At 44.5% G+C, this 16,264-nt stretch overlaps 2 protein-coding genes and 1 long non-coding RNA gene across 3 annotated transcripts; 2 read left to right on the forward strand and 1 right to left on the reverse strand.

Annotated features, from left to right (window-relative positions):
* Positions 1-2,066: 2,066 nt before the first annotated feature.
* Positions 2,067-3,266, forward strand: LOC149090586 (uncharacterized). Its single transcript, XM_089264744.1, has 2 exons — positions 2,067-2,211; positions 2,316-3,266. Exons 1-2 carry the CDS (start codon positions 2,131-2,133, stop codon positions 3,042-3,044), a joined length of 810 nt encoding a protein of 269 aa, XP_089120870.1. The 5' UTR covers positions 2,067-2,130; the 3' UTR covers positions 3,045-3,266.
* A 2,846-nt stretch (positions 3,267-6,112) lies between these two features.
* On the reverse strand, positions 6,113-7,069 carry LOC149090587 (uncharacterized). The gene is made up of 2 exons (XR_016197411.1): positions 6,825-7,069; positions 6,113-6,774 (listed from the first exon to the last, which is right to left on the reverse strand). It is a non-coding gene; the product is annotated as an uncharacterized LOC149090587 (long non-coding RNA).
* Positions 7,070-13,483: 6,414 nt separating this feature from the next.
* On the forward strand, positions 13,484-15,138 carry LOC115564639 (uncharacterized). The gene is made up of 2 exons (XM_030389202.2): positions 13,484-13,602; positions 13,663-15,138. The coding sequence occupies exon 2, from the start codon at positions 13,684-13,686 to the stop codon at positions 14,863-14,865; it is 1,182 nt and encodes a 393-aa protein (XP_030245062.1). The 5' UTR covers positions 13,484-13,602; positions 13,663-13,683; the 3' UTR covers positions 14,866-15,138.
* The last annotated feature ends 1,126 nt before the right edge of the window (positions 15,139-16,264 follow it).

A 16,264-nucleotide genomic window follows, 5' to 3' on the forward strand; every position in this document is an offset into this window, starting at 1 on the left:
ATTTTACATATTACATCGTATTTTTATATTGGAATTAATGTATTCATTCATATATCCATAAGCTGAACATAATAATGAGCAGTAAGAAAACTCTGATATAGATATCCATAACATAATTAAGTAATTATAGGCAAAAATTTTGAGCTGAACTTTGAACTCAACAACCTAACTATGGTTCACTAATGTTTAGTTACTCTTGATTATAACATACATATGTATATACACACATACATACCTAGATACATACATACACATGCATGCATACATAAATTCATAGATACATAGATACATGCATACATACATACACATGCATACATACATAGGCACATGCATACATCCATGCATACATACATATATACATACATACATACATACACATGCATGCATACATACATACAACATACATACATACACATGCATATATACATACACATGCATACATACATACATATTTACATACATACATACATATAGAAGTCTCTGCTCTCAAAGTGATCTTGAAGGTATGCGAGTCCCAGCATCAGAGCAGTGACACACACACTCAACTAAAGTGGGCCTGGAATAGAGATTGCCCATGTCCATGTGGGGAAGAGAGAAGAGCAAACAGAATTCTGAATATTTGAAAGTTTTCATTGTGAAATAGTTGTTGGCAACTGTTTGGTGGGTAAATTTCATTTTCATTTCAATTTGGCAATGGAACGGAGGGAGAACTGATTAAAGCACAATGCACAAGTGCCTCGAGTGGAGCACAAATACATATTTGATAAGCAGGAATCGAACTCGAAGCTCATTTGCTTAAGCCAAAAGCAAACGAGAATCGGAATTGAGCCGAGGAGCTGAGCTGAGATGGAGGCGGATTGAGAGTTGCCAGGGTCATCCGGATGTGGCAAAGAGAATGATGTGGAGCTGCAGCTGGATGTGGAGTTTTGTGTGATTAAAAATACATTTTTAATTATTCACAGGCAGCAAAACAAAAACAAAGCTTCAAATTGCAAATTAAATTCGATGCTTTGAATTGTAATTTTGATTTGATTCGATTCGATTCGATTTGATTGAAACGAAATTCCAGTTGATATTCAAATTATTTACAGCCGCAATCGAAAGCATTATTTATTTGTGTAACTGATGAAGGGCGTGCGAGCGAGACGGCCAATAGGCAGACAGCCAGCTGTGGCGGTGGCTGAGGTTGAGCAGCGTCTTCTTCTTCTTCTTCTTCTTCATCATCATCATCCTCCTCTTCGTCTTCTAATTTTTACAACAATTTTAGAACTTAATCCTTGAGCAGCAGCTGCTCGGGGCCAAGTCAAATGGGCCAGAAAGCAAATGTGCGTCGCTCTGCTCTGCTCTGGCTTTCTCTGGCACTCTCCGCAGTCTCCCCGTCTCTCTCGGTCTCACTTGTTGTTTGTTTATCTAACGAGTAAATACGATTTTAATTAAATGTAAATCACATTGTCAACTCACACACAGACACACGCCCATAAAAGTGCCTTCACTTCAGCTAACAGCAGGAGCAGCAGCAGGAGCAGCAGCTGGAATAGAAGTCTCATCTGGCATTCGCTTTCCATGTGGGCCGCACACGAGTTGCTTATATAAGCACATGCGACTATTGTCTACCACAAGTTCACACACACACACACACACACACACACATTCGCACACATTTGGTAACATGCATATGGCTTGTATCTTTCTGCTATGCGCCTTGTCTGCCCTTAGCTTCAGCCACTCTGCCAGCGCAAGCCGCAAACACCCTTGAGATTATTAATTAAAAGACAAGAAAACATAATTTCTAAATTTACACACATGCAAACAAGCCAACAAACACAGAAAGAAACACAGTTAGGCAAGGGGAGAGAGGGGGGAGGCGAGAGTGAGAGTGAGGGTGAGAGTGAGAGATCGGGAGTGAGCGAGAGAAATATAGGTTTGCCTAGCTTTGCCGTTGCCACTCACAGCCCACAGCGCTGCCAGACACGTGCAGCCTAGTGTTGCTCAGTATGCGGCAGATTTATGTATCTACTTTTGTCTGTTGTGCAACACTGTATACCCTATAAGTTTTTCGTCTCTCACTCAAGCAGTCAAAAAGTTGATCGCGCTACTAGCACTGACCCGAGATTTACTTATGGAACTGTGATGCCGCGCAAGCCACCACATCGTGTTATCTTCGAGGTGTCCGTTGAGACGGAGACGGAGCCATCGCCACGTCCCGAAGATGTGAGTGCAACGTGACTGCGGACATTTTTTTTTCTCGTTTTTTTTTTTTTTTTTTTTGGCGTTTCGCTTATTTTTTTCTTGCGCTTCTGGCGGTGTATTTGCAGGACGGGGCTGAATTTCGTCGCTTTGTGCTGACCGTTCCAAATGCGAACGATCGGCGCCTGATGATAATCTCGTTGATGAATGGCCCAGCCGATCCCAATTTTCGTTCGTTGATGGTTGAGCTGGCCCGCAGCTTGGACAAGGTGCTGTGCGAGGAGGCCGTGAAGAAGGAGAAGGCCGAGGCAGAGGAGAAGGCCAAGGCCGAGGCACTGGCTAAGGCAAAGGCCGAGGCAGAGGCCAAAGCAAAGGCCGAGGCAGAGGCCAAAGCAAAGGCCGAGGCAGCGGCTAAGGCAAAGGCCAATAAGAAGGCAAAGGCCGCGGCACAGGCGAAGATCAAGGCCGACGCAGAGGCTCAGGCAAAGATCGACGCAGAGACACTGCTGAAGACCGAGGCTGAGGCAAAGCTGAAGGCCGAGGCTGAGGCCAAGATAAGGGCCGAGGCAGAGGCGAAGGCAAAGGCCGAGAAGCAAGCCAAGGCCGAGGCCAAGGAGAAGGCAAAGGCCGTGGCCAAGGCCCTGGCCAAGACAAAGGCCTTGGCAAAGGCCGAGGCTAAGGCCAGGGCCAAGGCCGCGGAGAAGGCAAAGGCCAAGGCCGAGGCCATGGCAAAGGCCAAAGCCGAGGAGAAGGCCAAAACCGAGGCCGCCATCAACCGCTCCACTCGTCGTTCGCTGAAGACCCAAAAGGCCGGCTCCACCATGGACAACGCATCCAAGCCATCGAAGAAAGCTTAAAGTGCCTGTAAAAGCATCATCATCATCAACATCATCATCATCAATCTGTATGCATGTACATATCCATGCATGTTGCCTGTAAAATCAGCATCATCATCACCATCATCAATCTGTATGCATGTACATATCCATGCATGTATATGTGAATGCGCATAAATCTGCATGTGTATGTATGTGCGTACATCCGTTAATAAAAAATGTAACCTCCGTTTGATGCACCAATCGAACAGCCTAACAGATATTAACAGCCCTAACCTCATTTATATTTGTAGATAGACATTGTATATAGTATAGTCTGCATGCATAGTGTGTGTATATGTATGTATGTGCATGTATGCATGTGTATATCCCTCAGAGTGCCGGCAAAGTTGGCAACTTGCCCGATGCTCACTTAAAACCGACATGCAACACCCGTTTTTTTTTTTTTTTTCGCCAGCAAAAAGTTTTTAAGCGCAGATTACAGCCAAAAGTAGTTGCGCATTTGACATGGCGGCAGTGGGCGTGGCAGGCAGTGGGCGGTGCGCAACTGCGGCGCTGGGCACTTAAAGTTTTCAGTGCGCCAGAAATCGCCCGCATCGAAACGGGGCCAACAGCAGCTGATCCAAATGAACGCGCATCTGTGTGAATGGCAAAGTGAATGGCGCATGGGCGCAATCAGAAAAGAAACCAACTAATAATCATATTAATAATGTTGTGTGTGGCCGTGGAAGAGAAATGGAGGCTAGGCGAAGCAAGTGGAAGTGGAAGATGGTAGAAAAAATAGATGAGACAGACGAAAAGAAGAAGAATGAGCAGACGTATGAGAAGAAATTTAAGAGCTGCATCAGTGAATATAAATGAATATGTATGCATGTATGCATGTGTATAGTTATATTTGCATGTATGCATGTATGTATGTAAAAAGGTTGTTGGTCTATAAAATCTAACCTATTGAGTACATCCAAGAAATTTAAACGCACGTTGTTCGTGTGATGTTTAAGCTAACACAAAATTAATGCATTTATTTTTTAGGTATTTATTTGCAAATCTACACGCAGAGGTGGAGAGATGATTCTTATCGAGAAGAATATCGTACGAATATGTACATATTTAGATTAATAAACACTTAATCGAAGCAACTATCGAATCAAGAGCTGGCACACGAAGCTGCAAAGGCGTAGGATTTCACAAGTGGACACGATCATGCCATGTCGTGCCGGGAAAGGTTTTACCAGCCATGTAAAAGGCTGGGGGCAGGAGCAATATGTAAGAGTGTGTGTGTGCGTGCGTGTGTGTCGCTGTCCCTTTTCATTTGGAGTGCAAGCAGCGTGACTTTGTCTCTCTGTGTGTAGAGGTAGTCCGGACAGAGGAGTGCGGGCAGGGGGTGGGACAACTCAAAGGCAGCATTGTCATCGTTTATGCCGTCAAAGTGAAAATCCATGCGCAAAATTATATGTCGAAAGTTTTCACTTTTGATATGCAAGGCATTCTGCCTGCCATTGGCGTTGACATCATCTTGGCATGGGTGGGCAAAGGCAGGGGGGGGGGGGGGCGGTCTGTCGAGCAGAGCCGTTGCTCTGCATGCTCCAGTGACGCACTCTGACAAAGACACATTCTGCTAAAGCGGCGCGGCAAGGAGCGGGTCGGAGGTCCAAGCAGGGGCAGAGACAGAGGTCGAGTTGGAGATGGAGGCCAGGGACGGGTCGGGAAGGAATCTACCAATTACTCGAGTTACTGGCCCAGTCGCTCTCGCTCGGTCTGTCATTGAAACGTATCCGGCCTTTTAGCCTTTCAGTCTTCTTCCTCTTCGCTCATTTTTTTTTTTTTTTTTCTGCACAGTTGCTCTGTGTGTTTCACTCAGTTCTCACCCGTTCCGTTGTCCTTTTAGTTTTGTCTATGAGACGGCGGCTTCCTATTCGACTGTTTCCTTTCTGTTGACTTTTCCTTGGGTTCACTGGCGCCAGTGGAGCCCCTCAGCCCCACGCTTGCCTGCTCTCCCACTGACTTTACTTTTTTTCTATGTGTTTTTTTGCTGGAATTTTCCGGCATCTTGCCTGGGCATCGTTGAAAGAGCTATGTAATCTACCCTACTTTACAGTTGAGAACGCAAAGAGCGCCATCTGTCGGCTGCGGTTGCGGCGGCCTTTGCAACTGCATTCAATGCACTCGACAGACCCCACTTTCCAACCGCCCCCCTCACTCTTTCTCTCACCGAACCACACCCCTTTCTAGCTGCTTGCTTCCCCTATTCCGTCCTATTTTTCATTCCGTTTGCACACTTTGGTTAATTTGATTTCTTTGCAACTTGGCTTTGATTGCGTGTGTGTGTGTGTGTGTGTGGAGTGTGTGTTGAGTATGTGTGTTGAGTGTGTGTGATCAGTCAAGCCTTTTCTTCTTTTGTTCACATACTCGCGTTTCTTTGTGAATGCCATTGCGCCATTGGCCAACAGTTGCGAGAAACAAATGACGAAAACACTCAGCGTCGAGAATAAAAAATTCCCTATTCAAATTTGCAAAGACCTGGCCCTGGGATGTATACACAAGTATATGAACTGTAGGTATTAAGATTAGCGAACGAGTCGCCATAGCCACTTTCCTATTGTCCTGTATATTATGCATTATATATACTAGTCTATGCGTACCTTCATACCATCACCTCACATATCATAGATTGATATTGAATATACTATATGAGATTAATGAACTAGATAGATCATAGATCATAAATCATATTTTGAATACACTATATGATATATGATTTAAAAACTATGGTATGTATGTGATATATGTATGTACACATGCCTGTATATTATATATGATACTGAATCTACCATCTACTACATATATCATATACCACATATTATACATCAATGAACATTTGTCGCTCTTCACTAAGCATATAACATCCAACATATCTCAGAGATCACATAACATTTATCTTATAACGTATACTTAAATTATATCACATATAATATTATATACACCCTATCATAATCAACTAATTTTAACATAATTCAGACAACATATATGTACTACTGGCTAGCCATAGATAAAATATATGTACAAAATATATCTCTGGTTTCTAATGGTCTCTGCTCGAGTTGGATTTTCGTTTTGTTTTTGGTGCAGTTGGAAATTTGAGGTCTCGCAGTGAGTCCGGGCGCAAGTAATTCATCTCTGTTCTAATGTACTCGATGGTTGCCTAATAAACGCCGGCCTGCCTCTGCTCTGTCAGAGGAGAATTTATGGAGTCCATTAAACGCAACATTGGTTGCTCTGATTGGCAAGGGGTTCCGGCTGTAGCCGCCGCGTGACATCCAATTTATTGCTGGGCGGTAATTGGCAGTCAAAACGAGGCGGGGCGAGGCTAGTTGAGGCGTGGCAAGTCGAAAGTCCTTTAGCTGGTGGTGCTGCTCCTACTTGTCCGCCTCCTGCTGCTGCTGCTGGTGCTGCTGCTCCTCCTCCTGCTGCTGCTGCTGCTGCTGCTCCTCCTCCTCCTGCTGCTGCTGCTACTGGTGCTCCTCCTGTTGTTGCTGTTTATTAATAAATTGTCACTTGCAACTGGCGACACATCCCGAGCTGCAGCCAGCTAGACGCCTGGTTGCTTGGTTGCCTGGCTGCCTGCTTATTGGGCATTATTCTTGGCTGTCCTTCGCCGGGAGCCGGGTAGAGAGCGACAGGAGTACCACATTGCCAATTAGCTGATATCATCGTTCATCCGGGCGTCAGTCGTTGCCTAATCCTTGTTAAGCTTTATCGAAATTGTATCATTATCATATCGAGTAGCGCCATTTTACTTACCCGCTCTCCCGCGCTCCATCACGCTGCTATACCTGAGGGAAATCTGCTCAGCCATATGACGCTGTGACCTCTCTCTCCCTCTCGCTCTCGCTCTCGCTTGGTTAGCCAGGCCAGCGACATACGCTTTCGATTTGGTGCTAGCAATTTTTCCCATAGTTCTTTATTCTTGCTGCTGCGCATCGACGCGTTCGCCTGGACTCGAGTCTAAGCTGCTTATTATCCATTGGGAGCTTCACACACACACACACACAGGGGCAGGCAGCATTTGGCAGCGTTAATTGGATTTTGAAGCAGCTGCAAATGAAATTGGAAGCCAGAACTAAAGTATCTTGAATTCGAAGCGCCGTAAACCAAACTTGCGGCTGCCTAAGCTCAATGTTTTCTTTTTCGCTTTGCCGCTTTGCTACTCGCCTCAAAGCGCGCTCAATTAGCACGTGGCGTTGCCACCTGACGCGACTTCAAGCGATTTGATCTATCGAAGTAAATTTAATGCTGATGAAAAGAAAATATTATAAAATATAAATTGGGAGTTAGCTTTGAAAGTATATATGTATTTATTGATTAGCTCGAAAATAAACTGATTCTATCTAATTTTATTCCGTCTCACAATGTCCATCTCATTCATTTTCTTGATCACCAAAATCTATGAAACCTCGAGAAGAGAACTTCTTATTTATTATCTCTCTATTTACATGCATATATGTACATATGTATATTTTTAGTCTTCCATTCTCCATTTGTAAGCTTCTCATTCGTTCTATATTTTCTTATCAGTTGTCTCAAGATGTTGTTCTTGCTTTAAGTACATACATACATCTTATTCTGTCTATCTCTTTCCCTCCATAACTATATACAAATATCTTTTGGACTACTTGCCTCATTCTCTCGCTTTCTTTTTATTAATCTCTACCTATCTTTTTCTTTTTCTTCTCTCTCTCTCTCTCTCTCTCTCTCTGTCTCTGTCTCTGTCTTCTAGCATAATTATTAAGCTAAATCCCCATATTTTGATTGGCTTAACTACATTTTTACAAAGACTCAACAAGCAACGCCTCGGGCTGGCTGGCTGGCAAAGTTTGTTCAGGTCGCTGTTTGCTAAGCGCTGCCCAAGCGTGGACCGAGGGACGGGCGGACGTTAAGTACCATGTACAAATACATGTGTGTGTGTGTGTGTGTGTGTGTGCTAAAAAAATAAAATATAACAAGAGCGACGGGGAGAGAGAGAGAGAGAGAGCAACTCCTCTAATGGGAGCAGCCCGTGGGGCTTCGTACATATAAAAATTAAGTTGGAGCTAATTGTGTAAACAAATTCTCTTTAAAATGCGAAATACAAATAAAGCAACAGCAACAAAAAATACAAAATACAAAATAAAAATAATAATCATAATAATTAACATAACATAAAAGCTGAGTGCGTGCAAAGCGAATGAAATGTGCTTTCATTTTGTGCGAATGGCAAATAAATGTTAACTGTCTGGCAAAAGTATGGCCATAAATGTGATTATGGTCGGCATATGAGCTGGCAATGCGAGTGGGGCTCTGGGTGTGGGTGGGCGTGGCGAAGGGCTAGCCACTAGCATAGGCCAATAGTCCATGTGAAAATAGAAAACAGAAATAATAGTCGTAAAAAATAAAGTCAAGTGAAAAACTATTCAATTTTGTGTGAATGGCAAATAAATGTATGGGTTAGAAGGGAGAAGGGCGGGAGTTCGTGTAATGTACATACGAATGTACACAAATACATACATACATAAAAAAACAAGCTGATGAAAATGACGAATATTTTGTGTGAATGGCAAAATTTTAATAAGTTGAAAAGTAATTGAAATCTGTTGTATGACATAAATAAAATATGAATATATGTATATATGTATGTATGTATGTATGTATGTATGATAAAATAGAAATTGTAATAATATAATGTATGTATATATGTATTTATAAATAATATAATTTATTTTCCATATTGTGCGAATCTCAGAAGAATCTCAGAAGAAGAAATAGTGTGGCAGCATTATGTCTACAAATGTTTAGTCAAGAGCATATCCACTATATGAGCACATCCCAATTGCCGTGTGGTGGGCGTGGCAGCGACGCCTATGCGCTTACATCTAATTGAGCTGCGGACGAGATGGAACAGCTGGCTGACAAAAAGTTCGAGAAAACGCGCTCATAATTCATTCGTTCTGCCAGAGAAAGAGTGAGTGAGAGAGAGTGAGTGAGAGAGAGAGAGCGAGGGAAAGAGGAGACTTTACTGACAGGGCGGGGCGAGCAGCTAACAAGCACATTAATAATATCTTAACCGGGAGACGGCAAAGTGCCAGCCATTCGTCCATTCGGCCACGGAAGGAGTCGGCCGCACTCCGTGCGATCGCCGGCATTGTCCAGGACGTGGTCGAGCACAAAATGCAGTTAATTAATCATTTGAGCCAAAAGTAGTTTGGCGCTTGATTTATTTTCGGCCATAAGAACTGGCTGCCAACCACAACAAAAGTTAAAGTTTCCTCTCAAACTCTATTCTATTTTTTTTTTTTTTTTCATTTCATTTCATTTCATTTTCGTTTGTTTGCTGACAGGCAGAGCTGGAGACAGCCGCTGGCGCCACAGCGGAACTCCTCCTGGCCATGGATATACATACATTAAAAAGCCGACAGCGAAACCATTTGAAGGCAGCCATCAGCCCGAAAAGCCCCAAACGAACGGAAAAAATTAACCCCAGCGACAGGAAGTCAGGCGAAATGAGTGAGCGGACGGCCGAGCGTGGGCTATAATCGACTGCGAGATGCGCTGCATAAACAAACAGTTGAATGTTTGCTTAATGGGAAGAGAAGCCTGTACGGGAAGTCTTTATAACATGTGCAGCCATTGGAGCTACTGCTAGATTGATGGACTGACCAATCCAGCGATTGACATTGTTCCTGTTATCTGTGTGTATTCAAGTATTATCTGCTGGACTGATGTATTCATGTAGTTGTTGACCTGATTGTAGCACTGATTGACTGACATAGCTCTTATATATATGTACATATGTATACATATCATCATAGTAGCTTGTAACAGTTGATTGATTGACTGAAAGAACTTTTAATCTAATTACATTAATCAATAGCGGATTGACTGACTGAAAGTCTGCCTAATTAACTAATTTACAATCATTTTTAATTCATCATTAATTGGTATTTCCATTGTCGTGATGTATTTGAACTTTTTGATTGAAGGACTGGCTGACTCGATGACTGATTGGCAATATATATGCATATAGATTGCCACTTAGCAAATTGATTGATTGACTTGCAGCACAACTGACTGCTAGATACATTGATTGACGTACGTTACTTGACTGATCGATGGTAGTTCCTCAGCTCATCAATCAGATGGGTAAAGTACGTCAGTCAATGCACCCAGCTGGTCAACATAACTGACCTGTTGACGTATTTTCATTTTCTGACTGACCAGCAAACAGACTGATTAAATGACTTGCTCGTTTGCTGATTGATCAACTGATTCCTTGATTGACTCACTGATGGATTTCCTAGAAGAACTAGGAAATTGATATGCTGCCTTTTGGGTTTGGCTGGAGAGTTAGAGAACATTGAAGTCAATCCAGTCCAGCTCGAATAGTACCTAGTCAACTACTAAGCATAACCTTTCATGCCTTTACTGAAGTATTTCTCACTTAGTTCCGACTAGAACCGTCAGATATGTCCATTGCTCGCATTCGACAATCAGTTTATGCATCATCAATCCAACGATCAATCAACTGCCTTTAGCCTTGAGAGCAGTGTGCACAAGTGCCTGAGATAGTAGCGGCGCTCAGTGCAACCGTCTCGGCATCAACTATGAGTCGATTAATTAAACCGCAAGCGTTTAAGCGGCAAACCACAGCAGCGGTAATGCCAACAGCAACAGCAGAGTTTGCTTTAATTTGACTTTCACTTTTCCCAACACACACGCACACACGTACACACACACGCGCACACGCACACACACACACATGCTCGCTCGAATGGCAATCTCTTTTATAGGTTACATCCTGGGCCAGGCCCGTGTTGTCCCATCGCGGCAAAGGCAATCAAATTTCGTATTAATTATGTGCTTAACCAAACACCTCCCAGCGCTGGGGCGTCCTCCAGTGGTATGTGCGGGGGCGGTGCGCCGGAGGGGGTGCGCTAGAGGAGCTCACGAAAAAATGGTGGGAGGGGGTGGGCGGGGGCGGAGGCGATGGGGGCAGCCTTTGCTGCAAAATTGTAAACTGTCAGCTGGGTCACGTTGCCTGGGATTATGCGACAATGAGTGAGTGAGCGGGTGAGCGAGCGAGAGAGTGCGACTGTGAGCGAGCGAGAGAGCAAGGGGGGAGCAGAGTGGCGCACAGTCTGTTGGCCATGCGGGTCAGGGACGCAGTGGCAATAATTCTTTGGTTTTCACATTTTGCAGCCGCTGTCGAAAATCCTTTTTGCGGCTTATGCTCCCAATGATGTGGCAGAGACAGGGGCGGGCGCCCCCCCCTCGACACATGTCACGGGTCAGTTGCCCGGTCGGGCTTACAATGCGACACGCCCATTTACATACATACATAGATGGGCGGCCAGTGTGTGCGTGTGTGTGTGCGTGTGCACATAGAGAGACGGAGCCACGTTATCAACAGACTTGTGCTTAATGCGCTGTCGAATCGTGTATTCTGATTTGTTGAGACGTTGTTTGCGCGCAATACAAAGGCGGACGGATTACGTAATACGCCCGGTATTTGTAGAGCTTGGTTTATTTAGTGGAGCGAAGTGTAGATCTAGTGTAGACCTAGGACATACATACATACATTGAATCAGTTTTGTCTTTATGGACAGAAAGCGGGAAAAAATTTAAGTAAAGTCTATTGAATAATTAATGCATAGAGCTTTGGCTATAGACAGGAGGGATAGCATGATGTTACCTCTACATATGTGCGGTAAATGGGCATAATGTACATCTAGGCATATGTACATATGTATGTATATGTGTATGTATCTACATTCGTTTATACAAATACATAAATACATATATGCGTACGTTGTATATCAACAGTATTTACATTCATTCACATACATATATGTACATACATATATCACGACAATCTCACCAAAGCAGAAACTTTAAGAGCTAAACTAGCCAAGACCTGCATACGATATACGATATATCGCTAGATGGAAATTTCTTTTTAAATTTCCCCTTTTAAAAACGAATTTAAACGAGGCACAGCAAGTCGATTGCGCACGCGCGCAACAGCCGTTCGAGCTGCACACGATCTGGCAACGCCAGCTTGGGGAATGGCAATTGAAAGGGAAATAAAGAGAGCTGCTTTTATTGCGATATATTTTTTAAGTGAATATGATTGCATTCTAATGTCAGACATAAATTAGCGACTCGCACGCCAGAGAGTACAAATGCCACGCCCGCCGCCGCCGCCGCCGACGACCACGACGCCCACGCTCTGCAAGCAGCGTGCATTACGTGACAGGAGTATGTGAAACTTTTCAACTTGAACGAAAATTTATATGTTGAAAAATATATATAGAAGAAGAAAAAAAATAAGAGAGATGTATGTATGTGTGTGTGTGCGTGTAGAATGTGTGAAAAATTCGCATGGAAAATGGCACTTGGATTGGGTTGAGCTTGGGCAACAGCAGCCGGAGTAGGAGCAGCAGCAGCAGCAGGAGTCGGAGTCGCACGACATTCTGCTGCGGTTTCGCGTGCGACGCGCTGGCTGCTGGAACGTGTCTGGCGCCTGCTGTGACTTTCGCCAGCTGCACAGCGACACACAGAAGACCAAGACCCAGCCCAAGCCCAGGCACAGGCACAGCTGCAGCTGGCAACTGTGGCTGCGTGGGCGTGGCAGCAGTAAGTATGCTCCCGCCATGCCTGCAGATGAGAAACAGCCACGGATTACGCGCAAATGTATATGGGTGTGAGTGTGTCTGTGTGTGTGTGTGTGTGTGTGTCTGTGACATGGAAGGCATAGGCAACCGGAGGGACAGGGAGGACGGTGCCATGGGTTTACTGGGAAGATTGCACAAAGTTTTGCCGCTTGATTTTCATGTTGATTATAATCTTTATTTTCCAACATGATCCTGACATCAAGGCTGAGGCCAGACGTGGAACTGCGCGGAGAAAGCAATTGACTGTGCGCCTTCAAGTTGAAGTACTTTCGAATGGCAATAACCCATTTACTAGGTTTACTTGAATTCAATTAGAAATTAACACGAACAAGTTTGTAAAAAGGGATCTGAACTGCCTCTAATCGAACCGAGCTGGATTTGAGTTCACTTATTAAATTTTACTTAGGGTTCCTCTAGAGTTTTTTAGTTAAAGTTTCTAGTATCCAAATAGTTATGTGTGAGTGCCTATTCATTTTCAATAAGCAACTATCGATAGCTGCTGTAGCTCCGGTAGAGTATCGATATATGGCTGCCAAAGCTTAGGTATGGCAGTTGCGGTATTTTATAGGTGACCATTCAAGGGCAATAGCAAAAGAGCGTAGCCTATCGGATCAAAGACTGGGCCATGCCATTGCATTGTTGTGCCGATTTCTCACGGGCATAAATCAGTCAAGCAAATGACAATACTCTGGAATAGTTACATCACTGGATATTATCGGATCCGTGTTGTTTGTCATTCATCGAGCTCAGCACTAAGAGCCAAGTTAACTTCCGCCCTAAAGTCAGTCGGCAAGAGTCTTTCAAGCTGTCACTGTGCGAGTCTCATCTTTTCTCCGAGGAGTTTCAAATTCCTATAATTTTCGTTTCGAAACGTGAGTATTGTGGACCATGTGATGGGCCAATTTCATTGCAAATATTTCGCTATTGGACAGAATATCGCAAGCTCTAGCATCATGATTTTCGATGATTTTGCCAACTTTGAGGATGCTTCCGAGGAGTCAGATGCCAGCGAGCAGTCGGTCTACATTCATTATCCGGAATCGAAAACTATTGTCGTGAAGATGGGCAAGCAGCGTCGTCTTCTCTACTTGGACAACCAGCGGACCACTCCGGCCGAGCGCAGGGCCCGGGCCATCGAGGCGCAGAAGGCAGCGGCAATTGTGTACCGCTTGAATCCGAATCCGAAAAACACGGTCACCATAATAATCGGCACCACCGAGGTGGTCTGCGACCTGGATCTGCTGCAGAGCAACAGTGACTTCTTCTGCCGTGGCAAGCACGGCATGGCCTACGGGCTGCCGATCAGCGATGTCAGCGTGGAGGCCTTCATATCCATTTACAAGTGGATGGCCAAGCCGAACCAGATCATCTTGCCGCCGAAGCTGATGAGCGTGTTCAAGGCGGCCATGTACCTGAGGATTCAGGTGCTGATCGATCAGTTCATGGAAGAGTTTAGCGATCCGAACACGGCACGCGAGGAGATCGGCTTCCACATGTACTTCGGGCTGCACAAGATGAACCTCTTCTATATGCCCTTGCCAAAGACCATGCCTGTGCACAAGTACTTCTTGACCCTGATTGGCACCGATGACTACATCGATCTCTGGCCGAATGCGCTCGTCTCGCTGCTCGACTCGCCGTACATTTGCGTCAACTCCGAGGTGGAGGTGCTCATCGCGATCATTATCTGGCTGTCCCATGACTACAAGTCGCGCAGCTCCTACACCGACCAGCTGATGAACTGTGTGCGCTTCGACAGCATTCCGCTGGAGGCGTTGCTCCAGCTGCGCCAGAAGTGCTGCATCAGTGGCATGGGCCGGTTGCTGTTCTTCCCGGAGTTCGAGAAGTACCTGAAGTTCGCTCCCTCGCACAACAACAACGTGCGCTACTGCAATCGCCGCATCTGGGTCTACGATGAGCTGTGCGACTACCATCACGACGCCCACTGCCCGATGCGCAACTACATCACGTTCGATCAGTTCGATCGCTACCAGCAGAAGCTGCGCAAGGCGCCCGAGCTACACTGGTGGCACCGTCATCAGCTCAATCCCTATGTGCACAACTGTCGCCACGAGAAGTGCCGCCGTCTCCCTTCCGCAAAGACGTCATTAGACACTGAGCTCACCCATCTATAGGTAAACACTGATCCAACTCGGATTTCGCACTTTGCATGACTCCTATCTGCGCATGACCTGAATTCGTCACCCTTCACAACACTCACCTGCATATTCATTCAGTACAGCTCTTTCAATCACATTTAGCATGAATCCGCACAACTTTTATCTGTCGTAACACCATATACACCATCCACCTGAATTGCGGGCTAACCAACTCTTAACTACTTAACTCTATTTTGGCCTAACTCTACTAAATTGTATCACTTGAATTCTATATACACATAACTTTGAACCGACTTTTAATTGAAAAATTAAAAATACTAAAAATACTAATATACTGGAGTTCTTTTGTAATTCTAACATGCTTGATGTTCTCGTTTAGTAGACTATCTATATGTATTTCTTTTGTTGATTTGCTTTGGGGCATGACTGCGACTCGGTTGTGGCTCCATTGAGCCCATTTAAAATGGGAAAATGTATATAATAGGCGATATATACAGTTATACAGTTATAGTTATATCATCACATATATATGTAGCTTTACAGTAATGGGTATATTGGGCAGTACGATGAGATGAGTTGCTAGAGATATTTTCATCTGTCCATCTATCCCTATATATGAATACAGTAATGTGATAAGCCGTAGAAACTGGGGTTTCCGAAATATTTCAAACTGATTTTTTATTATTATATATACCATATCATAGTATCATCTAGATGAAAAGTTATTCAATTGGGAAGATCTCGGAGCACACTTGTTTATACCATGTAAATAAACAGTTATAAACATCGCTTTAAGGATAGGATACAATCATCCCATTTAGTAAAACAGTTACTTCCGTCCATCGTCAGCTACATCGTCCCATTTCGTATTGCTGTATCCCAGCTAAGCTCCAACCAAAACTACGTTCAATCTGAAAACCTCAAAGCCTGAAGCGCTAACTCGCATCCATAGTGGATGTTGACTTCGTACGTAGCCATTGCAATTACAGCTCAGTTTGAGGGTTCCCAAATAGGGAACGCTGGATATGGCATAGAGCGGAAACTGTGCCGAGTTTCAGTTTCATTCCAATTTTCAGGCTTAATATCGAATGCTTCGGGGCCTCGGCTGCCAATTGCAGGATCTGAAACAAGCATGGGCTTGACCAAAGGGGGGCGAAGAGGAGAGGGCAGCACCCCTGGGTGCTGAGAACTCGGAAATTCGGGCCGCTGTCGCTGGCTGTTAACGAGTTTCTCTTGCCGATATTTTCGCCGTTTGCTATCGCATTCGGAATTGGCATGCGAGGACAGCTGAGTGCGCCCTTTGACTTATATATTTTTGCCTTTGTTGTTGTTGTTCGTCGGGCGTAGGCCCGAGGGCGTTACGAATTGATATCCATTAGCGGCGACCTGAAATATTTTGCACTAATTGGCATTT

The sequence above is a fragment of the Drosophila navojoa genome, chromosome X (assembly GCF_054131105.1).
Source record: "Drosophila navojoa isolate 15081-1374.11 chromosome X, UAZ_NAV_1.0, whole genome shotgun sequence".
Lineage (NCBI taxonomy): Eukaryota > Metazoa > Arthropoda > Insecta > Diptera > Drosophilidae > Drosophila > Drosophila navojoa.

Excerpts from the sequence above, each read along its gene's own strand:
- LOC149090586 (XM_089264744.1), top strand. The coding sequence starts at position 2,131 with ATGCCGCGCAAGCCACCACATCGTGTTATCTTCGAGGTGTCCGTTGAG. Across the intron at positions 2,212-2,315 it reads CATCGCCACGTCCCGAAGAT|GACGGGGCTGAATTTCGTCG; the intron begins GTGAGTGCAACG and ends GTGTATTTGCAG.
- LOC115564639 (XM_030389202.2), top strand. The coding sequence starts at position 13,684 with ATGATTTTCGATGATTTTGCCAACTTTGAGGATGCTTCCGAGGAGTCA.